The following is a 24,935-nucleotide window of genomic DNA, read 5'->3' as shown; positions in this document are numbered from 1 at the left end:
AAGCACACTGCTAGGAAAACAGTCAACAGCAGTGAGCACTTCCCCCAGTCACAACTCTCTTTTCAAGCCTGCAGTGCATTACAGTAGCGTCACACGGGAATAAGGCAAGCATCCCTTATCCACACTCGTGTGTGAGCATCGGAGGAGGAAGGGGAAAGGACACGAGAGAGGCGAAATGAGAGGCAGAGGGTATATTCTCAGAGTGTACAACACCCGTCTCCCTCATGGGGGTGCTGTGATTACTTGGTTGAAATTGCCATTCTGAGCAAACAGACTAAATTATCCATGGCAAATGATCCCTGGACAGGCATAGATTCATGTAGAAAGTGCCGGCAGTGCAGTCTTCATCCAGAGTGAATTCGATACCTTCATTGTATTGCCCCCCTCCCTCTCCTCCCCGACACACACATACACTCACAAACACACACCACCACCACCATACACTCCAAATGTGATTTATCTAGTCGTTTTCTGATATCAGGCCAGAATGCTATCAGCCTCTCGGTTTTTTCTTATACACAATGAAAATGTGTCTGAGAGGCCCAGGCCTCTATTGCTGAGGCTAAATGGTGAGCGATGGTGGCGCAGTAAAAACGTCGTAATAACACACAGGAGGTATTGAAGGGTCTGAGTCTACTCTGCCTGTTCTGTTTCTACATTTTGTGGAACAAGCGCTGGAAGAAAATAGGAAACATTGAAAAATTTAAAGGGTAAGAAAACACTCTTTAAGAAATGTGTCAGGACTGTTTTGCGGGGGTTTCCATGGTGAGACAGTTACTCTAGATGATGTGAAGAAAAGGAAGTAGGAGAAAACAAAAGGGTAAGGAGGGATCCACAGAGAAATACCCACATGGACCCACAGTCAAAAATATTTACTCCTGTATCTCTGCAACTTGGAGACATACTATAAACATTTATTTCCTCTCTTATTTCTCCAGCAGGACTGTTGTATTTGCCTCTTTTCTAACATGAACTCCTGTCCTTGCGGTGTGTACTGTTCGGCCTCTTACTGCCTCCAGGGATTCACTGTGACAATGACAGTGGGAATATGCTCCATTATTACCCTCTTCTGTCATCATTTGTGACAGATTACATGGACAACCAAGGTTGGTTACACAACCACACACCGGGCTCTTGACCATAATTTGATAGCTCTCTATCTTGTATAATGCCTTGTTACCTACTGCCACTGGAAATGAGAGGATAGTAACCCACTCACTTAGCGGGGTCAATCAGAGACAAGATAGCGAGTTTGCTAACACGCTCAGACAGACTGCGTGGCATCTCGAGGGGGGCTGCTGAGGTGGGTCATATCGGCATGTTTCAGTTTGTACTTATGTTGCAGAAAATTTCAACAGCGTTTTCTCCACAGACACCTGTACATGTACACACTACACAGTGTTTAACAGGAATAACCGAGCATAACTCAATCAGAAATTTCAAACCGATTTGTGTCGTAAACTAAATAAACATGTATTTTAACCTGTAATTTTTTTATGTCAATGATTTTTTTACTGACTGAAGCTGTAGCCTGCATGTTTGTGTCTTCCTCTTTAAAACCCATTCATGCTGGCTGTCATGACAGAAAAAAATGAACTGTCCAAAAAAGAAGAATGTCACCTAAATAATGAAAAAAATCCCCCCCCCAAAAAAGGGGTTTTTGATCAAAGCATCATTTGGAGAATATGGTATGTGTGCACACACCCATTTATGGACCTGAAGAAGAAGTCCTCATTTTGGCCTTCTAGTTATATTTAGGCAACTAAACCTACTTGGTTAAGGTTTGATAAACATAGTGGTCAAAGTTAGAGGATATGGTAATGTTAGTGATGTTCTATATTTTTCTCAGCAACTGCCATGAAAGGACCAGTGCCAACACTGCATGAGTCCCTCTCTTAATATTCTCTGACATCCCTAGCCTCTCCGTTATAGCTTATTTCTTCCTCCCTTTGCTCTCAAAACAGCCTCAGTTCTTGGCACTGATTCCACAAGATGTTGGAAACATCCCTTTGAGATTCTGGTCCATGTTGACATGTTGTGTAACACAGTTTCTGCAGATTTGTCAGCAGCACATTCATGCTGCCAATCTCCTGTTCTACCACTTCCCAAAGGTGTTCTACTGGGTTCAGATCTGGTGACTGGTGAGGCCACTGAAGTCCAATGAATTCCCCCTACATGTTCATGAAATCAGTTTGAGACGACTTTTGCTTTGTGACATTGTGCATTATCATGCTGGAAGTAGCCATTAGAAGATGTTAAATTGTTTTCATAAAAGGATGCATAAGGTCAGCAACAATACTCTGATAGGCTGTGCCTTTCAAACCATGATTGATTGGTATTAAGGGACCCAAAGTGTGCTGAGAAAATATTCCCCACACCATTACATCACCACCACCAGCAGTCTAGACTGTTGACACAAGGCAAGTTGGGTCCTGGATTCGTGCTGTTGACGCCAAATTCTGACCCTACCATCTGCTGCCTCAGCAGAAATCCGGATTCACCAGACCAGGCTACATTTTTCCAGTCTTCAGCTATCCACTTTTGGTGAGCCTGTGCCCACTGCAGCCTCAGATTTCTGTTCTTGGCTAGTCTTTGGCTGCAGTAGCCCATCCACCTCAAAGTTCGACATGGTATGCATTCTGAGTTACTATAGCCTTTTTGTTAGCTCCAACCAGTCTGGCCGTTCTCCTCCGACCTCTCTCAGCACCAAAGTGTTTCCATCTTCAGGACTGCCGTTGACTGGATGTTTTTTCTGTTGTGCGCCACCAAACTCCAGAGACTGTTGTGTGTAAAAATCCCAGAAAATCATCGGTTTCAGAAATACTCAAACCAGCCCATCTGGCACCAACAATCATGCCAAGGTCAAAGTCACTGAGATCACATTTTTTCCCCATTCTGATGTTTGATGTGAACGTTACCTGAAGCCCCTGACCTCTATCTGCAGGATTTTATGAGTTGCACTACTGCCACAGGATTGGCTGATTGGATAATAGCATGAATAAACAGGTGTTCCTAATAAAGTGTTTGGTGAGAGTATACTTTGATAGCCCAGTTTGGGAGGCTGTGGCTCAGAGGGTAGAGCGTGTCATCCACTAACCGAAAGGTCGGTGGTTTGATCCCCGGCTCCTCCAGTTTGCATGTCGAGAGCCCTTGAGCAAGATACTGAACCCCAAATTCAGTACCCCATCGGTGTGTGTGTATGTGTATGTGTAGAAAGTGCAATATGTATAGAAAAGAGCGCTGTATAAATGTGTGTTTGAATGAGTGAATGTGGCAGTAGAGTAAAGTGCTTTGGGTGGTCAATTAAGAGTAGAAAAGTGATATATAAGTGCTGCCCGTTTATTTTCAATTTTAAATAACATGAACAGAATCGTAAAACAGCTGTAGTTTTTCGGCAAAAAAATGTAATACAAAAAGTATTAAATAGTGTAGTTGTTGTGGACTATTGGTAGCTGCAGATTTGATGCGCTAGTGAGTGTTAACATTAGCAAGATTGTGTATGTGGGACTGAATCTAAATAGACTACGAAGCCCATGTTCATGGTAAAGAAGGAATCAGTGCAATGATGTGTCTTATTGATGTGTTTTTAAATGTTTTTGGACAAAAGAGCTCGATGGCACAGAGAGTAAGATATACCAGGCTTCGGATATACACAGAATATTTGTTAGTACGTCAGTTTGTTGTTGCTTTTAGTCTTTTCATAAGATTCGTTGATCATCAAGAAAAAAAATGACCAGACTCATACTTGGAAGGTGTGGTTAGGTTTAGGCAATTAAAATGACTTGGTTAAGGTCAGGGCAATATTGTTGTCATGTAAGTAAGGTCTCCTGTGCTAAGTCACGTGCTTTGTTGAGCCAACCATCAAAGTTAGTACTGTGCCTTACTTAGAGAGGACAGAGATAACTCTTAAGACTTTAAGACATCCTTAGTCAGGAATATGTAAACATTTCAACTACCGACCAACTAATAACCAATTTTCATTTTTGCTGTGAGAGGAGCCTCCATGAAATCTGCATTTAAGCCAAGTGGCATGTGAATGTAAAAAACAAAAGACTAAACAATATAAGGTGTTATGGATGTTTTGAAGATGAAGGTCTTCACCATTGTTTTATGCTCAAATACATGAGAACTGGATGAATCTTTTTGTTAGTTAAGTAACATCTAGTTGAACCACTGCTGTTAAACAGCAACAACAATCACAGCACTACATACCCTATTACGGCAAAGGAACTGAAGAAAGTGTAGGACCCTAGACACCTTATGTAGCCAAGCAGACGACTTACAGGTTCACAGTGGGAAAACTCAGACAAGCTGTGCAACTATAACATGCAGTATGGTTGACCAGAAAAGAGAGCGAGCTAACGGTTACCGAATGACTCCCTGCTCTTCTCTGAGACACACTGTCATGCCTCACATGGCCAGTTTCACCAGTCTTCGCACATACAGAAGCCATCATGAATAATGCCCCCCCCAACCCCCTGCGGACAATCCCTCCCAGTTTTAATGGTCTAAAGCTGTAACATGTAAGTGTGTATTCTCCTTAAGTGTATGTACACTCTATAGTTTTTCACACAAGGTGAGCGATGTGAGCTTGAATAATGCATAAAGTAGGGCATGGAAGAGCCACAGACCACATGATCCAGGAATTCTGAAGACAAATTTAGCAGGGCAGTGCCTCACCCTCACAGTCTAAGTCCTTCAAAGGAAATGTTTTTTCTCTGGCAGGTAACAAACCTTTTCTACAGAATCTGATCGTACACAATGGGCTAAAGTTCATACCATGTATTTGAAGGTTAATCACTGTAACTTTATGCATCTCATTCCGCATTGCTGAAAAAGCCCTTCAATCCTCAGTGCAATCTCTCAAGTCATTTTGGAACAAAAATGGCTGTTATAAAAGGAAATCATTCCACTCTCAATTTTCCACCCCTTGCTTTCAAATCAACAAACCAAGAATGCTTTCATCAGCACATCACAAGCTTCTCTGACACGTTTTTTTAAAATACCACTTATTTTCCTAAAGACAAATCAAAGGTCTCTCAAGGGTGAACTTCAATAGCGGGGAAAACCTTGTCTATGTTGTACAACAGATACATACAAGATCTTCTCGATACTGTATTCGTATGCTGTGCAGTGGATCACCTGTAGCAACCTGCTGGTGATCACTGATGGATGGCTGCTCATTATTTTTCTAAATGGCTGTCAGGAATCACACATCGCATTTTCTTCACATAGTTGCTGGCATTCAACATGGACGAAAGGAAGAAGACCTCCCAGACCTTGGTATAAAACTGGAATGATTTTCATGATCATTCTTTCTCCCCTCTGGTGTGTAACAGAACAGTGAGTAAACTGATCGGATGAAATATCCTCTGTCTTACACCTCCAAAAACCAAAAACTGCCAGAGAACCCTTTCTATTTAACAAATGTAAGTCTACAGCCATGCCAGTGGCTCTTTAAGGCTGTACTTAGACACAGTGTTGCTCTGAACAAACATGGCAACATCAGCATGCTAACATTCTCATAATGACAGTGGTAACATGCTGATTTTTATGAATTATGTTTACCTTGTTCCCCATCTTAAGGCACCTTTAGATTGTTGTCATCGTACAGTTTACTGTATATCAACTATGTGAGATGAGATTAATAAAATCTTAAAAGCTTATATGATATCAATTTGTGGCATGTCCGGTTGTGTGATGAATGCCTAGAGAATGGCAGCTTCTTTTTCATTTCACCTCAATTGTTTTTGTGCGTATAGCGTCTAATTTTTCCCTTAACCTATTTAAAAATGGAACATATGAAATGCTATGCTGGCCGTTGTATTTTGTGTCATTTCATGCTTTCTACATATATCTGTCATTTCATATTCTACTTGGTTGGTTTGTAGCTGTGTGTCAGTAGCAGCAGTCATATAGTGGGAAATAAACTACATTTCTGACTATAAATTTCTTAATTTTGCTACAGGTCGCCAAACCTTCATTGATCGTTGGTTGAGATCTACCTAAGCGTGATCTGGGACCGTTGTTTTGGACTGACAGCAAAAGATTTTGCCAAAGTACATCTGAGGTTTATTGAAATGTTATCACTTTAGCTGGTATTTGGTCATGAACCAATGTACTCGGCTGGATGAGAAGTTAAGGGATCATCCAAGTTATTACAATTCATCCTCTGGGGATCCTTCATGTCTGAACAAATGATCATGGCAATAGTTATTGAGATATTCCATATTGTACTTGGTTGGTAGAAGGAGGGCAATAGTTGTTGAGATATTTCAGTCTGGACCAAAGTGGTGGACCAAAGGCATTGTCATCTCTAGAGTCAAGCTGCTACCTTAAATACAGAGAAAACACAACAACCACGATACAATGACCTCTTAGAAAAAATGTTCCTTTCTTGCGTTCCAAACACCTCCAAAGCAGAGGGTTGCAATGATGTCTTACAGTGTTAGAAGATGAATTGCCCTCAGGGTTTACAGAGGAAACCAGAAGTGAACTCAGTGTGATCTTATAGGTTTTGAGTTCATTGACCATCTGTAATTATCAGAGGCAACCCGAATTCTGATGGCTCATCTCCAGTGTAATCAAAATTCAGGGAGCATGTCTTTAATCAAGTGCAATTAATCTGTTACTATCCCCCCAGTGTTGGAATAATGGGGACATTAACAGGGCTCATCTGTTGTGACTGCTCCTCTGCTGTTTGCTAGGTGTCTTCTTCACAGCAGGAGACGCAGAATGCTTTTTGACAGGTATTTTTCAGCTTTCATACCACCAAAGTCAATTTGAATAAACCACTGTCATCTCCCATAAGGGCTGCTCGTGCAACACAAATGTCTTCCCGCTAAACAGGTTTCCAGTCCTCAATGAAATAGTGCATGTAAATTACCCTATCCCATTTTCCAAACAATATCGACTGTGACAGAAAGGCACAAGATCATATACAGTAACATTTGTACATCAGCTGCAGAAAACAGCTTTAACATATGATGATGGAAAGGAAGCGAGTGAGAGAGGGTGTCAAATAAAACCCATATTTCCTTTCATAAGAATAATAAGTGGATAATGGCGCCATCTATTTATGCTGAGAAGACATATAAGGTTGTGTTTCCTTGCAGCTTGATTGGAAAATTACATACAGGCCATCGACCTGAACCTACAGTGAGAGCGTCAGGTTTAAGCAGCCCCCCCACTCGTGATGATTGGCTCAAGGGTGGGGGTTCGGTACCATTTTCATTTCACAGCGTGCGATAAAAAGGAGGGTCTAGGGTGTAAACAGCAACAGAGTGGCAACTCTGTGCTTTTCATTATGCCTTGAAGTCAAACTCTGTGCTATTTCACAGCAATTAACACATACATGTGCAAAAACACAAAATGAAAAAGGTTCCTGATTATTTTTGTAGAAAGCCAGAGTCGTCAATAGGAGGCAAAGTAAGGCCTCAGCATAAATCAGTGACGAGGTGCACTTTAAGCTCTCGCCACATCCTTGACTGCTGCCAACTTTCAAGCATTAATAATATATGAAATCTGTCGTTTATAATTCAAGAGAAAAAAAGAAACATGCCGTGATAGTGATTTACAGAAGACAGAACTAATCCAGTTTTTTAAAATTGCATTATGTGATGTGTTTTCTGGTAGAAGGGGAATTACTGTGTAGATACAGTATAGGACATTCCTCTTGCTCTTTTTCACATTGACATTAACCAATGTTTCTCAAAGTATTCAATCAAAAACTAGCTGTAGGGCTAAATAAAAGTCAATTAATCCAGGTTTCTATAGTAACCTCTTGGAAAATGAAAAAAAAAAATTCCAACTGATATTTTAGTCGATCGCTCTTCTGTTGACATGGCATTTTCAAGGGACTTTACAGATTGCAAACTTGTAGAAGGAAAGACAATTAAATGGATTGTACGTTCGAGCAAAAATCATAAACTACAGAAGAAGAGGGAGAAGCACTGTCTTCTAGACTTTATGAAAAAATGATTTAACTTCAGAGAGTGGGGGATAACATACCATACAGCATTTCTTCATCCAGCATCATATAGTCTGGGGAATTGGAAGGGTTTTGGCACCACTTTATTAGTTTTTTTTTTTTTTGACCTGTGTATTTCATTCCCTGTCAGGTGAAAGCTTTACACCGGCACAGGCAAACGTTTAGTGTGTGCTGCATGTTCACATGTGGTTGCACCGCACCGTATTCTCTTCTTAGGTAGGTGAATACATGTTCTGAGCGAAGTGCTTGTAATGAAACTGAAGAAATGCGATGGCAGCTGTATGATTTGTCCTAAGATTTGATGTGATGGTTTCAACAATCTGTTGAAATATACATGTAAATCTCTATCAGACCTTTTAAAAAATGAGGCATGAACTTTTCTCCCTAAGGCCAATATACTGAAGATCAATACCTCTATAAATCTACACAAGCCAGCCAGCAAGGAAGATCAAGGCAGAACAAATAACAATAACACAAATGAACCATGCAACCTCTGTGAAAAGGGGGTCACAGTGAGGGTATAGTTCGCTGAATATGTCAGCAAATCCCCCAGGAAGGAGGTGAGAGCACTAACTATCCCCCTGTGGAAATAGGACAGAAAAACAGCAGTGTGCACAGAATAAAGCCACTCTATGCACAGCACTTTATACCCTGCTCACATTCATTTTTAATGAAGTATAATAAGTCACAGCACCAGAGCAGAAACGCAATCCCCAGCCCAGATTATCTAACAACACTAGGTCTTTTTCACACAGCATATTCCTCTGACAGTACTGGAGGCACCGAGGCAGTGAGCTGAATTTTTTCAACACCTCTGCAAACAGACATAGCAACCGAGGTGTCTCTGTCTCTCTAGTAATGAGATTACAGAGAAAAAACCCTGTTTGTCATGACTTACCAAAAGCCATAGCGAGGTGGTCGGATGCTTCAAAAATGTGTTTTCTTTTTCTCCATGTTGTTCATTTTTTATTTATGAAATCGAACACTTTAGGATAGTTTCTCAAGGAGCAAAATTAAATATCAAGTAACTCTATGTCCTGTCAGAGTGAAAAACATACATTTGAAAAAGGTGTCCAGTACTTGATTGGTCAGGGTCCCTGCTGACTGATCTGCAAAAGGGAAAGTGATGAAATGTAAAAAGGGAATGGGAAATACCTTTAACTGTAATGCCTCCTGTGCTGCTTGCCACACCAAACTGGTTTCTTGCCACACAGGTGTAGAGGCCTGCATCGGATTTGGTTGCATTCCATATCCGAAGGTTACCGTTGACCAGGATGGAGACCCTGAGGTTAAAAAGGCAAATAATTTATCATTGGTGTGCAATGGAATGCACTGTTACAAATGCTGGTATGCATACAATGTCAAAGTTTGATTATATGTCATGATGCTGACAGAGCAGCAAAGATTAGTGAGGAAAACAGAGGAGACAACATTTCTCAGTGTCTCTAATTAAGTTATGCTTCTTTGCAGATGACAGCGATGAGAAAAAGGGATTGTATTTCCAGGACTGTGATTAATTCAGTACAAGATATCTAGAACAAAAGTGGCTTCATGCTCTTTATACAATGGCCACAAATGATTCAAAAAAGGTCAAAAGGCCTTCACATAACTTCGCATTTTCTGAATAAGACGCAAAAATGGAAATTGTGCCCTTGAAACCAAGGTACTGTGGGAAATCAAGGGTGGACCAACTCATCAAAGTATGCTGAATTTTAATTATCTGAAATGCTCTGCTGAATCTGCAAACTGTAAATATGAAACGGCGCCAGCCTGATTGTGAGGAGAAAAAAATGGATGTGTGGCCCGTAAATAACTCTGTTCACCTATGAGTTCGCCTATGAGTGGTGAGTGGTCAGAGTAAACACACTCATCTACTGTTGGATGCAGAAAGGGTTTTAGAGATTCAAGAAAACAATATTAAGCAAGATTATTTTCTTTAATTGCAGTTCTATCCTATACATAAACACAGACACATACAAGTTATTCCAGACATATGGAGACATATTAAAGCTGCGCCAATAGATATTGTTAGCTCAACAATGAATCAAATGACAACAGTAGGGCCCAAAAGTCTGAGACCACTTTCCCATTCAAGTCAGTGGGAAAGTGATCTCAGACTTTTGGACCCCACTGTATGTGTAATGTGGTAGTGGTTGCTCGTAGTGACAAACCCACAGAGAATGATCACACAACTCTACAGTTCCCCTTAGCTCTACGGAGAGCTTCATTCAGCTAACTGTTTTGGTTTCAAGGCCCACAACTTAACTGTGTTGGTTCAGTCTCACTGCTCTCATCAGTGTCGTTTACGGATACAACGGGCAGCTGTTTAAGCAAAATGCTCTAATAAACCCCCTGTTCGCGAACTGCTCAGCACCAAAGAACAGCCAAACAAAGTTAGTGCCTAGCTCATGAACATAGTGGAGTACTGAGCAGCTAAAAGGCCAAATTTTAGATATCTGGCTCTTTAGCTGCTAAGTGTTCCACTACATTCAGGTGCAAACAGCTGTGGCCTGAAAACAGCGCTATGAGAGCAATGTTAAATGGTAAAGTTGTCACCAGGAAAACCAAGACATCGAGCCGAAAGATGTTATAAAGTGCTGTTAAAATGCAGATTCAGGTAATTCTCTGTTGGTTCATCACTACTACGAGCGACCCCTTTTGCCTTAGTCTATTTTGAATATAAAACTATTGATTATAGCGGCTTTAAGGTTTCAGAAAAGCCTTTTTTAAACCAGTGCCATATTTTCTATAATCACTTTACTAGAAAGTTAAAGTAAAGTGTACAGCCATTAAGCTGAGAGATTATTGGCTACTCCTTTAACCCCCTATATTAACTTTTCTAAGTGTAAAGCACCAATTGTAACAATCTGTCACTAATGTATTCAGATTCCTACTACATGACTACATTCACTAACAGTGCATCAGGGCCAACAGCATTTCCTTCCTTGCACCAGTGATGCATTTAACTGGATAAAGTTGTGAAATGTGGTTGGTACAGTGTGACACAGTGTTATATTTTCTCAGTGCTTCACTGTCTTCATCGAGCCTTTTTCGAGTGGTGAATGTGATAAGAAAGTGAAGAGACAGTCGGTGTAAGGGAATCTACATCTAAAACCACATGGTGCCGCTGAGTGGAGACTTCTTGGTTTATATGAGGCTGACAGAAAAGTGCTGAATGCAAAGTAGCAAACAATGGCCATGAGTTACACAAGAGGCATATCGCTGTGTGGGATGGCCCACACTTAACGACATCAAACCTGGAGGCTGATAAATTTGAGGAAAATGGCCCATTAAATGGCACCACAGTCCTACAACAGACCATAACCCTCAGCAGAGTAAGCACAATTAAAACAACTGCTATACATTAATTACATTATATTGCCGGCACTCTGTGTATATAGCAAAGTTAGTTTGATGAGTCACATTATCTAAAGGAAAATGTGAATTAAAGGCAATAATTCTGCCTTAAAGTGAGTTGTTTTTTTAACCACATATGCATATCTATCATATCTATTATCAATTAACCAGTCTAATCAGTGAGAGTGAAAACAAATGGGAAAACATTATTTTAACTAGAACAAGCTCAGATCCAGTTCAAGTCAGCCAGCACAAGCCTCACAGCAAAACCTCAACGTAACTAAATACCTGCATTTGGGCACTGTGTTCTATGTATCCACAATCCCCTTATCCCCAGGGAGAAAATAGCTATCTGGTGACTTGTGCACCATTCATCTCGTAAGAGGAGGCTCTGCGGAGAGTGAACAAGTGGTGCTGCATGCGAACAGAATGGCTCTTATAGAGAGCTAAATCCTCAGTAGCCCTTCTGTGGAGCCACAACTGTTCTTGGCCATTCACTGCAGCGTCTACCTTCTTTGTAGCTTTATATGAAGACCGGGGAGGCACTTCCCTTTCACCGACATTACAGAGAGAGTGTCTGCAGTGTTCATCATTTTAGTCTGAAGCTAATGGAGGAGCAGATGAGGTCAAAGCAGCAGATTTACAGGAATCAACTGAGGCACAGCAGTGGTGAATAAGAGATGGAGGCTTACTATTAACACATTTCAGTTTTGCTCCTGTCTTCCCTCTTCTCTGCCATAGCTCAGAAAGCCTGTCTGGGCCGTGTGCCCATTATGAGGAGACATTTCCCACCTCCATCCTGAGAGAAGCCAGAGGAGGGGCAGGTATCAATAATTCACAGGTGAGACGAACACAAGTGCCACTCCTTTCATCCGTGCCTCACACAGGTTTAATGGACATGGCAATAATTCTAAAAGGAGGCAATTATTTTGAACACAGCGAGATGGCCAAATGCACTTGTGTAATCCTAAAAAACACAGGTGTGTATTTTGGGCGAGATCAAGCCTCTGAGGACAGGGGCTGTGCAGTGCTGATCCTCCCCGCTCTGTGACAAGATGAAAGAGACAAATAACATCAGTCACAGACCAGCTATCATGGGCACTGTGAAGTGGAAATCGCAGGAAAGAGCCTAGTCCAAAGTAAAAGCCTGTTTTTGTTATTTCCTTACATTCTCTTTGAGACACCGTTAACAGATGCAGACGTTGCCTTTTTGTAAGCTTCCTCACAATCAAAAAGGCACTTGAAAGCCTTGTTTTGATGTTTCATTCAGACATATTTTGTCTTTGATCTGTTTGATAAATTCTACATTGTGAGGAAACTGTCGAAAAATCCAAATAATGAGTCTCAAAAAAAGGCAAAAAAATAAAAAATTGTGCGTTGAGAGCAGTGGCTTTGAACTAAGTGTGGGCCTAGAATATGGAGTGAGTTTCTAATGACAGCAGAAGGAGCCTCATGCTCAAATAGTGAAATCATGTTAGCTCTCTTTCTACATAAACACACAAACTCGCTAATGCTGTCAAAGAATAGGAGGGCACTCATAAAAATTCAAGATGCAAACAACATGCGTAATCACAGATCAGATACTGATTTGAGAGTTCTAAACAGGACTGTTCATGAATACTTAGTGACTGAGATGTCATGGCTGATTGGAAGCATGGCTGCAGGGTGGGAGCCTGTATGCATCTCTACTTAATTAATAGGGTAAATAAAACGGCTTTTGAAAATAGGGGTTAAGATTCTATCAGTGGAGTTACTCAGCCACGACACCACAGGAAGAGAGATCGTCACAAGCGTACGGTGATTTGACCAAATGCCTAGTCTCAGCTAAGGCCTTCTATACACAAGGATTATTGCCTCGGTGCACAGACAGCTTGCTCAGCTCACCACTGCAGCAGACATTCACTTCCAAATACCAGTTAACTAAATGGAAAAAGTAAGTGTGAAAAAGTACTGCAGGGGATGTGTTTGATATTGTGTTTGCCCGCCGCGGTAAGCTCACAGATAAGGTGAGGTGTGTGTGTTACTATTTCCGATCCACATTGACCTACCTGCAGGTGGTGTTTCTAATCGTAATTGTATCAAAACGGCAGTGTTGCTTACAGTGCTGGAGGCGAGAGGCTGTAATGTGGCGAGTGTGCGGAGAAAGAAGCGAGGTCACCATATCCTCAGAGTCGCGACAAGGGGTGGGACCTGACTTCAGGTGTTGATCTATGCTCTTGACTGCTTTAAAAACCCTGAAGTGCAATGGGGGGAGGGGCTCTCTGAGATAAATTGAAAGGCTGTCTCTCCTAAGGTTCCCCACAGTGTGCTGTGCTGGAGAGAAACGGCCTTGTCAGCAGCATAAATCAAGCCCAGCTGTGCAGCGTAGACCCAGGACTCTAAAACCTGCCGAGCGTGTTGCAACTGCGGTACAACTTCTTACATACCTGCTTTATACAGCATTATGACTAAATGAATGTGCCTTCTATTTTCTTGTGAAGTTGTCAACATCAAGGTTAACGGTCAATTAGAGACCACAAAGCACGTATCCCCTTTTTTGTTGTTGTTGTTGTTCTTCCAGCCAACAAAGCGATTGGTTGATGCTAGTGAAACAGGGACACCTGGGCATTTACGTTTGACAACTCTCCGATATAGGTGTAATTGATATTGATTTTTGCTCTACTCAGACCTGTGGCAATGACTCTCACCTTGTCACATGGATCATTAGCTGCAGCAAATGATCAGAGCATTACCACGTAGCCCTATGATAGGAGATGATTAACGGATTTGAAATGGAAAGTCGGGTCCGAGAAAATTTGAATGCTATTACAGCGTTAACCGCAGCAGACCCCACACAAAAAACTATATCGCTATATCAAACTATATAAATATCCAGATAACTCTGCTGAATGAAGATAACTGTTGCTTTCATGACAGCCTAGCCATTCTCAATTCTGTCCTTATGTTCCTTTTTATTTCTATTTTCTAGTCACTTGGTCAGTTCACCACTTAATAACTTTGATGACTCCCTGACATTTCATCTAGGGCTGCCATAGGACATTCCCATTAGCCATATATGTACTTTTTATTTAATGCTATTTAACAAATGTTAGCAAGCAAACATGTTAAAAATAACTAATGATCGTCTAATAATTATAATTTCTAATCATCAACATGTTTGATGCTTTACTATCAGTATGCTAACATCACAATAACATTAGCGGTTAGCTCAAAGCAGCATTGTGCCTAGGTACAACCTCACAGATCCGTAGCCTTGGCCGTACACTTACCAGTGGACTAACCAAAAGCATTTTTTTCAGCAAAATCATGGCGCTAACTCAGCTTAATTAGCAAGCTAGCTACAGGCGATAAAATGTAACAGCAACAGAATTTCAAATGGTAAATTCCGCAAGACCTGAAAGCTCGACATTCGGATCTAAACAGGATGGCGATTAGCGGTCGGTTGCTTATTAGTGGTTTGAGTTTACGGAATGCAGTTTGTCCTGCAAGGCTACAGGTATGATCTTAAAATACATTACAGTAGCAATTTTTTCAAATGGTCTAAAGTGCTGTAGGTAAATCCACGTGTCATCCTTTTCATTTTTTTAACATAACAGTTACCAAGAGGACTAAAAAGTTGCTCAATTAGATTTAACTTGAATTTTATTTATTTATGATTTTAACAATTTAAAAGGCCTCTGGTGCCTTCTGGTCAGGGTTTTCTATGCTGAACACAGCTTGATGGACAGACCATAGTGTACTTCCTTTGCTTGCCAGTCATGATCAATGCATTAATTCATTTTGTTGTTGGATTTAAAGACCATCACAATGATTAGTAGATCAATTCACCTTCCAGTTATTTTGGCAATACCTCCACTGCATCACTCACAGACAGGGTATATCTTTCAAACCATTTAGAATTAAGATCATGTAGTGCTATAAATTTTCAGCCAGTCAGACTGTACATTTGCTTAATTAGCATTTTTTTTTTCCTTTTCTGGAGCGGGGCTGGGGTTGGGGTGGGGGGTGTAAAAAATGTTTCTGCAAGAATCTAGTGCTGACTGACTAAACTCAAATAAATCTCACACCAGAGATAAAGTGAATTCTGAGATGCTTGCTGAGATTAGGTCAGAACCCTCTTTACCCATCTGAATCCCATGTACGGCTCGCCAGGATTATTTTTATCTGGAAGACTGTGGCTGATATCATTTTTCAAAGTGAGAATCTGCCAGTGCAGCATGAGTAATCCATCTTGGTTCCTCTGACAATTTCCTGTGGAACATGTGTGTACTCTTTATTCCTGAAGGGATACCTCAGCACATGAGAAGAGATGGATATCTATGGAAGGGGAATAAACCAGGAGAGCTATTTGTGATTAAAGGAATCATCTGGAAGTACATACACAAACCACTGTGCAGCCCAGGCCAATAAACTCCCTCTCCTTGCAATGCAATTACCAACACAATCCCATCGTGTTCCACAGACGGGAATTAAGATGTTTTCAATCAGCCTGCTTCATTAAGACACTTTCCTATAAAAAAATGCACTTTTACACAACATTTAGTCTGAGAAGGTTCATTTGCACCAAGGTCCTTAGACAGTAGACTGCGTGTGTACACATGCAAGTAAGAGAGATAGTTGGAAAGAAAAATAATTTTTTTACGCTTATTTTTTCATTATAGGCACTGATAAGGTAACAATATCTTCATGCCTGGGGACATAACACTGATCAGCCACAACATTAAAACCAGTTATATATACAATATATATGTACAGTGGGGTCCATTGGAAATGGGAAAGTGGTCTCATACTTTTGGATCCCACTGTGTGTGTGTGTGTGTGTGTGTGTGTGTGTGTGTGTGTGTGTGTGTGTGTGTGTGTGTGTGTGTGTAAGTGTGTCTATATATATACATATACGTGTTTGATTGGTGTATGTCATCTTGAGCACTTTTTCCTGTTATTGTTGAAGTGAGACCACATACCAAAGTGTGTTGTAGATTTAATTTCATTTATCTCAGCATTATGAATGTTGTGGCTACCTTTTCTTGTTATGGAGAAAATAAATCTAGCGAAAATCCAATCCAATATTTAAATGGCCTAATAAACTGTGCCAAGGACTCTTACTATTATAATGCAGTACACAAGTGTACAATGCCTTCTGTATTTGCCAAAAAAATAATCCAAAAAAAGAAAAATTCATCCTAGCTGTTAGGGTTATGGGCGAAAACCTTGCAATTTTCCTCCTTACATTATGGTAATACAAACCGAAGAAGAAGTGGTAGTGCTCATATCATAGAGTAATGGATTAATACTTGCATTGCAGCCCAGCACCCCTGTCCCCTGGCCGTACTTTTATAAAGCAACCATATTGCCAAAGAGGCTTTAATGCTAGCCGGTGCCCTGGAGACAACTGTCAATACCCAGTGAACCAAAAGGAAAGTCATTTCAAGTATTGCCTGCAACTAACTCCAGTAGTAATGTAGCCGAATAGACAAAAACAGCAGATAGCCCTACTTTCTAGCTGCAGAGCTTGACTTTGTTAAGACTCGGAGAGTTAGTGCAGATTTTTCATTCTTAATCATTTGCTGTGTCCAAACGATCCCTGTCAGATGGACATTTTCTACGCGATTGATTGAAATTGTCTGCAAGGTATTTTAAGCACAACTCGGCTTGGCTGGACCGTAACAGCGGGTTCAGCCCTGTAAACGCTAATGTCCCTGACTGACTGACTGACTGACTGACGGAATGAGTGAGTGATGAAGTTACGGCCAGCTGAGTTTCCCCATTTGCCGTTGCTCTTCCAAAATGAATTGGTGTAACCCGTTTCTATTTAGTCATCAGAGGGTTGTTTACAGGCAGTGTTGCCGACTTAGTGCCTTTATTGCTAGATTTACCGACTTTTCACACCCCTTTAGCGACTTTTTTTTCACAAGAGCACATAGCAACAAATCTGGCGACTTTTTGGACAAACCTTAGCTACTTTCTGTATTAGAGAGTCGGCAGTGTTGCCCCATGAACGTGAGGTCAGGCTTTCCCTCTGTAGGCACACCTGTCTATGTGTCTCATTTGATTGACCACACAGCAGCTGACAAAGGCATGAAATGGCTTCTAACTTTCTCTCTGAGTGATGGTTTTACAAGTAAATAGAGCCGAAATCCCAGCACAGCCATTGTCTTTAACTTATGCTTGTGGCGATTTTTCAGGATTTTAGCTGCCGGGCAGCAGCTTGGAAATGGCTTGGAAGTGACTGCTGGTTAACATGTAGCCTTAATGGGCCGTGTTTCAGTCACTGTTTCATACTCGTTCCGTTGTCTGACAACAGAAAAAGGTGTAAATGAGAACAGCTTTATTGGGAATTCAGCTGTATTAAAATTACCCTATATGTGAGCACAGAGAGTAGGAGAGATGCAAACAGATAAACGGCGGTCCAACTCAACCTCCAAAGCATGTTAGATTCAACACATGGGTTGCTCACTCTGCAATAACACATCAGTAGTCTGATGTAAGAGAAAATTATCTTGTTATACAGTGTCTAATATAGTTTTATGGTAATGCACTTATTTATTTAGCTCCACTTTTGGACTTCTGTCTTTTGCCTGCAGCTTCCTGTCTACATAGTTGTAGAAAATAAATAGTGATAGTTACCGTATTTAAAAATAATAGTGTCGTGACATACTTTTGATATTTTTGGGGTCAGGTTTGTTGTTGAGTATTCAAAGGTCCTTTTATTGGCTGTATTAAAAAGATGAGAATACAATTAAGCAACAGAGCAGGCAGGTTTACGGTTAAATAACTGTCATTATTTCGGTCAGATGTGTGTTGGTTTCATCCATTCCTGACATTTTTGCTCTTTTTGGTTTTCAAATTGCTAAACAAAAAAGATTGTATTACTGCCCCAGGCACACTGCTTCAGCATGTGGAGAAATTCAAAGCTTGAGCAAGATCAGGTATGAGCTGGACAAATCAGTTAATTGTGGAGAGAGTTTAGATGACATTGTGAATCACCCCACGTCAAAACTCTAAAATCTTAAAATCTAATCTGCCTTAAAAAACAATCTATCATGTTTTATATATTGTATATATAGTTTTCTAACTGCATGTTCTAAAAATCAAACTTCGGTGATTAGGGTTCTCTCTAATGTCTGAGTGAAATAAATGCCCATCTCCTATTTTACAACCTGCAATAAAATATGTATGTAATACAGGCAAATGCCTACAATCCAGCCTTGCAAGACCACAGTAAGCGATGTGAATCATGGCCTACTCATTTATATAATCCAAATTTATCTGATGATCAAATTGTGTCAAACACATGGTGCAGTCCCCCCTGCTTACAGCCAGAAATATATCAAACTAGTGATTCATATTCATCTGCAGTGAAGTGACTTTCTGGGCAGCCTATGGCCAAAGATTGGAAACATGATTAAAAAAGACAAGGAAGGAGAAAAGCTAGTAGTATGAGTCCTTGGACTATTGCTACGAACTGTTTATAAAATATAATCAAACCATTTTAAGGCATCTGAGTGGGCTAGTTAGCCTGCCTTGTTATGTTCAAATTAGTCATACTTGCCAATAAAGAGCATGAGCGAGCTGCCATCATTAGCCTACACTCTATAAACCCTGCTGACCTTCCAACAACATGAATGCCATAGTCATGAATGAATAACAAAAATGTTTTTTGCCATTAAAATGCTTTATAATACTTTTATTTTTCATCAAACCAGCTGTTACCTGACCTTGCCTCCAAAGGAAATGTAGGACTTTGACTCTGCCAACTGAGGTTTAGACCAACCAATTCGATTATTTCCCCATCCTGAGCAGCTCTAACTCTGAAACATGTTTGGATAAATAAAACATTTAATCTGCAATGCGAATGTGTGTGCTACTAGGCACCTGTGAACAGTGTCGGGTGTTGTCTGCAGCTGCCAGGATCAGCAAAGCACTAATCCTCGGTTTGCTCCCATTCTCAGGCGAGGGGAACCGCACTCCTTCACGTGGCATTTTTAAGCTACAGCCAGGCTGGAGATGTGTAGGCAAAGACAAAATGAAAAGCACCAGTCAGCTGTACACAACAGCCGTGTGAGGTAGTAAACCTTTCCTCAAGGCAAAGTAATGAAATAAGTCCTTCTGGGCACATAAGCCTTCAGTATTCAGGCCTGGCACTGCTCACACTGCTAACCTCCGCAAAGACTCAGAACCCCGCTTCACAAGCAGATGTTCAATTAGAAGCAAATGAGGAAATTAGAGATCTGATGAGAATAAAATGTGAAGTGACATTTAAACATGATAAACAATGTTTTTAATAAGTACAACAGCATGCAGCTAAAGAATGAGGAGACTTAAATAGCGGTTCTGAGCTGTCCGTTCACACAGATCATTTAATCACCACCTTTATTAATACACCTGTTTCCATACAGGGCTTATTAATTCCAAGTCCTCATAAAATTAAGCCCTGAAACATTTGATGAGACTCTTATTAAAATCTCCTTGAAACAGAACAAAGGCATCATAGAAAGATAGGAGGATTATGCGATAAGTAAATTAATGCAAAGTTCGATGCTATGCCTCCTTTGCAGTTTTGGTGTTCTCCTGACACTGATTCTTTCTGGAGTGCGTCTGGCAGAGCAGATGGGCCTATAAATGGGGATCACTCTGCGAGACATCTCTTCATTTACGTGACAGCCATCCTTATTTGCTCTGCCAGTGTTGGAGGGATATATATAATATGCAAGAGGGACTGTTTTACCAGTGGGTTATGACTACAGAATCTGGCCAATCCAGCTATGGCAAGTTTTGCTATCTCTACAGACTAATGGACTAATCTACATCCATGCCACATACAGAAAGCCTCCTGCGTCTTCTCACTTTAACTCAGCCAGCCACTCAAAAACAAAAACAGAACAGACATTAACAGACACCACTTAAAGCTATAAACATATCTAGCAGATGATTTCAAAACTGCTCAAGGAATGAAATGAGTCAGAGCACATCCTGGGATAGCAATTTCTCACGCTCACTGATTGATGCGGCACACTCACTCTTCAATGTGTGCGTCAATAGCTTGGCAAAAGTAAAAAGGTGAATTAAAGAGCCCTCAAAGTGAGCAATCCGGGCTCAATTTGTGATGAGTGATAGAGTAAGAAATAATGCAGGAAGCAGGGGATGACATTTGGGCCAATTTCCCAACGGGAAAATAAGAAAAGTAAATAAGAAAATTGTGCCGACTTTGAAACCACTTGCCCATTAGTGTGTCAAGCTGCTTGGAAGTGGCGATTTTGAGATTTGTAAGTGTGTTCTTTATGACAAGGTTAAGTGTAATTTGGACACATTAAACATGGAATCCCTGCGCAATGAGAAATAAATCAAAAAGAATGATGACTGTTTTTATTTCATCTGTAACTTTTCAAAGGGAATGGACAGTGAACCAAGTTTTTAAACCATGTCTTAGCTGTATTTCTATTTCTATTTTCTCAATATCATGTTCTAGACATTTTCATTTTGACTGGAGAGAGTGCCTCTGTAACACCGTGGTTATGTCCAGCTTTTACGTAGAATACTGTATTATGGGTTCTTACATTTTTAAAAGTTTGTTTATAATGTGACTTTCAGAGTTGGTCAACCGTTAAAATTGTGTAGTTAGGCAAGTGTAACCTGTAGCAGTTTCTGATAACTCGTGTACCGTGTTTTGGAGGAAATTAATTTAGCGACGAGTGAAAATGAGTTGAAATCATCTACTGGCATCTTCACTACAGGATCAGGCCAGGGAAAAGCCAGCCAAGAATGACCGGTGTAGTCAGGTTTACTGTATACAACGTCTTAGAAAGTCTTAGAACTGAGGCAAAATATGTGAACCGTGGCCAATTTAATGTTATATGATATACAGCACCATAGATTTACTTTTAAATTCATCTTGAATCATTATCTTTAACCTTTAAACCTTTAAATCATTTTTGATGCATGATGTCCAAGCCACAGCCATCATTCCCCTGGCCTGTGATGCCAAATTCCTACCATCTGGTCAGAGGACAGTGGTGTAAACATCTCCAGTCTTCAGTGTTCTCTGTAACCTGGGGCTGTCCCGACTGACTGTCTGAAGGAGCAGTGATTTATTCACAATTTGTGATAAAGATGCAACTTCTTTGTACTGAGCCACCATACATCCACTTACAGAACAAGACTATGTTGAATTAGATTCTTTAAACCACTGAAGAGGGGAGGCGTTTTCCAACAAAATTAGTATTTCTGTCTTTTCATTTCACAACCAAACCAACCAATAAAAGGTATTTTTGATCAGAGGCCAAGCAGGCCACTGAGACAATGATCGCCGTGAGATTCCTTGGCAGGAATGTCCATTTTATTTTTACATACGCTTTTAGCAGATGTAAATGCATAGAGACCTAAACTTATTGGCTTAATAAAAAAGGTAGTAAAATATGTAACTTCTTTGTTTCAAATTGTTTATTTCCGCCTCCCCCTATCTTTTTTTTTCTTCATATATTCAGTAAGAATCACACACCATTGCTACATAGAATTGAAGTTCAGTTCTAATTTAGAAACAAACAGGAACAAACTGTACTAATGTCAGATGTGTACAGCTTAAGTATGACAAGCAATGATATCTGAATTTTAATATTGCCAATATTTGGGAGACATTTCTTTATATAGTACTACTAATACTTTCCAGTAGTATCCTTCCTTTATCTTTCTCTCTATGTTCTGTGGGACTGCACATCTGTAGTAGCGCGAAACCACTTATGTGGGTAAAAACGAGCTATGAACAGATGTTACCTTAGCAACAAGCTTCTTGTGCTCACCTTGTTCAAAGATGTCACTCAAAATGGTTACACTCCCAATGACTGCTACAGCTAACACTGGTGCATAGTTTCACACAGTCCACAATTTCAATAGGTGTGCAGCGGTAGTGCCTAATAGTAGTTTCTGGCTTGAAATCAGTGGTGAAATAGCGAATGTTTAAAACATAAAAGTAGTCTCGACTTTTTTAAATCACCTGCCAAAAGTAATAAGACTGTTTCAGAGACAGTCAGCATTGTATTATTGATATGCAGTTATTTTATGCAAACACAAAAAGTTTTTCATTTTACACCTGAAAAGAGAATATAATTAGTGGAATCCTGGACTCCTAAATTGAGTTTCTGAATGTCACAAATGCCATTATCATTAGTTGTGTCTGTCCAGAGTTCAGAGAATTTTCACGAGTTATTACTGAATCTGAAATCCTTTGATAAATGTCATTAAACTAGTAAAGTTAGAAATTATTTTCAGTTAGTTGAAGTATTTGGGATTTTAAATAAATAAATCTGTACAGAAAACAAATTTCTGATAGATTGTATGTCTGCATTGCGCGCGTGCAGACACAACGGGAGCCCAACTGGCATTTTGACTGGGCAGCAGTTTGCCAGGTGCATTTTGTTCTTGGTGTACAATTTCCTCTCAGCAATTATAATACACAAAAAGGACTAAATTCTGCTTCCCCTGGAATCCAGCTACCTGCAGGGTTCATATTTCGAACCATTCTAAATACCTTATTTGAGAGGTATGATGATTAACTCAGGAGGAAAAAAATCAAATAGTACAATGAAAGAAAAGAAAATTTTAGGATTTTCAGAAATCATTTACTTTAGATGTATGACCTTTTGGACTGCGCCTACTAAAAGGAATTGCCATGGCTACCTGGAGCATGCTGAATTTTGACTGTCCATTAACTCCTCGAGGAGGCAACGAGAGTGGCAGAGTACGGATGATCACAAGCCAAAAATACATATTAATGTTATATTTACAAAATAAAAACTAAAGCCTTATACGGTACAATACATTATGCACCAAAACAAACAACAAAGCACCATGCTGCCGATGTGCAGTTGAGGGAAACACACTGCAGCATCAAGAGCGCCTGAAAACAAAAATGGGGGGACTTGTCCCAGCCACACCCAAACACCTTCTTCACAGGACTGAAAGATCCAGCACAAATACTTGCATGACTGCCAAAGCCAATAAAGATAGCTTTTCAAGGTCTCGAGTATTTAAGAAATGAGGGGGCAACGTCCCGACGTCAGAGGACAGTTGATTGAGTGCATCTGGTGTGAGCAACCTAACAAACTTGATTTCTTCCTGCCAGTGACATATTGAAATAGCGTGTTTTTTAGGCTGCTCTCCACGGCGGACACGGCCCACTTACAAACTCATCAGCAAGATCTGCTCTGCTCTGCGCTCTCAGCTGCTTTGTTCCAGCTGATGTCATCTAAACCTCGTCCCTGCAGGGTTGTCTGGGGTAGATAAGACATCCCCTCCCTCCACTGGTCTGCTGCAGAAAAAAGGGGGCTGCTGCTATGAAGATGGATTACTCAGCTGGTGACACTAGTTCCCTTTCTGCCGAAGCCACTGAGGAGCGCTAACGCAATTAAAGCAATTAATCTTCAACAAAAGGGGTTCACAGCTACGTCTTTCGATTTTGCGCCTTTCTGTACGGGCGCATAACCAAACCGACCTGCTCAGAAATGCGTGCATAGACAGACTGTGCATGCATACAAACACCAGTCATTTATCTGGACTTCATCTATAAAGAAAAACATGAATAAAATGAACTAACAAGATATATAGCACTTGTGCCAATCGCACAGCTGATGTGTGAAACCAAGACGTTATTTGTTCCATCATTTTCGCTCATTTGCGTCAGTGCAATGCTTTCAGTAAAGTCTCGTGATTTTTCCAAAAAAAGACCAGGATAAGACTAAACAGGAAAAGAGTAAATGCAGTAGTCGACCTACAGGCAGGACAGCTATTAGCGGGCAGCCGTTAAAAAGACAACTGTTCTAATGATTATCACAACAGATGCTGAACATTTTTACTGTGTGGCATACAGCACAAGTGTGTTTGTGCGTATGTCACGGAAAAGAGAGTAAGAGGGAGCTGTAATGAGAACATTAAAGGCTCTGGCATGTGTTTTCAAGCTCTGTAAACTGACACTCCACTTAGTAGCTGGCAATACAGTCCAGCATCATGGCAACATACATGAATAAATAAAAAAAAATCCTTTCAATAATGTAATAAAGCTGGGACTGTTGAATTGTAATTTCAAATCTGTACGTCTTTCTTCTCAATTTTGGAGCAGCAGCACAGGTAGCCAGAGCTAAGTGTCAGTCATTTATTTGCAGTAAAAGCATTAAAACATATTTCTGAACATCACACATACTTTCAAAAACTACCACAATAAAGACAGTGTTAAAGAAATCCATCTACTAATTGCCCATAACCACGATACTCTAAACTAAATGGCCATAGTAAATCTATCTTTCAGTTACAGCTGCAACAACAAGAATTCCCTGATCTTAATTATTCACAAGTATTTCATTAATAACAGTTAAATGATTTAAATCTTGAATCATTCATTATTTATCACAGCAGTTGGTCATTATGTGATTTATAATTACGAATAAGTGAGGACACTGAAGGACAAGTACATGTGGTGATAGAATTTCAGGGAAACAAAGCATCACAAAGCATCTATTTAACACTAGTACAAACCCAGCCGTTTCATTTATCAGTTCACAAGGGCGTCAATTCATGTCACACCAAAGATAAATGTAAAATC

General features: G+C 40.3%; 1 protein-coding gene across 1 annotated transcript in view; it reads right to left on the bottom strand.

The window, feature by feature from the left end:
• The window catches only part of cntn4 (contactin 4), a 155,254-nt gene that overhangs the window by 9,728 nt on the left and 120,591 nt on the right, over positions 1-24,935 (bottom strand). Inside the window, exon 12 of the mRNA XM_040159083.1 lies at positions 9,146-9,273. Within this exon, the coding sequence (XP_040015017.1) occupies positions 9,146-9,273 (128 nt within the window). The remainder of the gene's footprint in view (positions 1-9,145; positions 9,274-24,935) is intronic.

The sequence above is a fragment of the Xiphias gladius genome, chromosome 21, assembly GCF_016859285.1.
Source record: "Xiphias gladius isolate SHS-SW01 ecotype Sanya breed wild chromosome 21, ASM1685928v1, whole genome shotgun sequence".
Classification (NCBI taxonomy): Eukaryota; Metazoa; Chordata; class Actinopteri; order Istiophoriformes; family Xiphiidae; genus Xiphias; species Xiphias gladius.
This window is presented reverse-complemented; position numbering and strand designations above follow the sequence as displayed.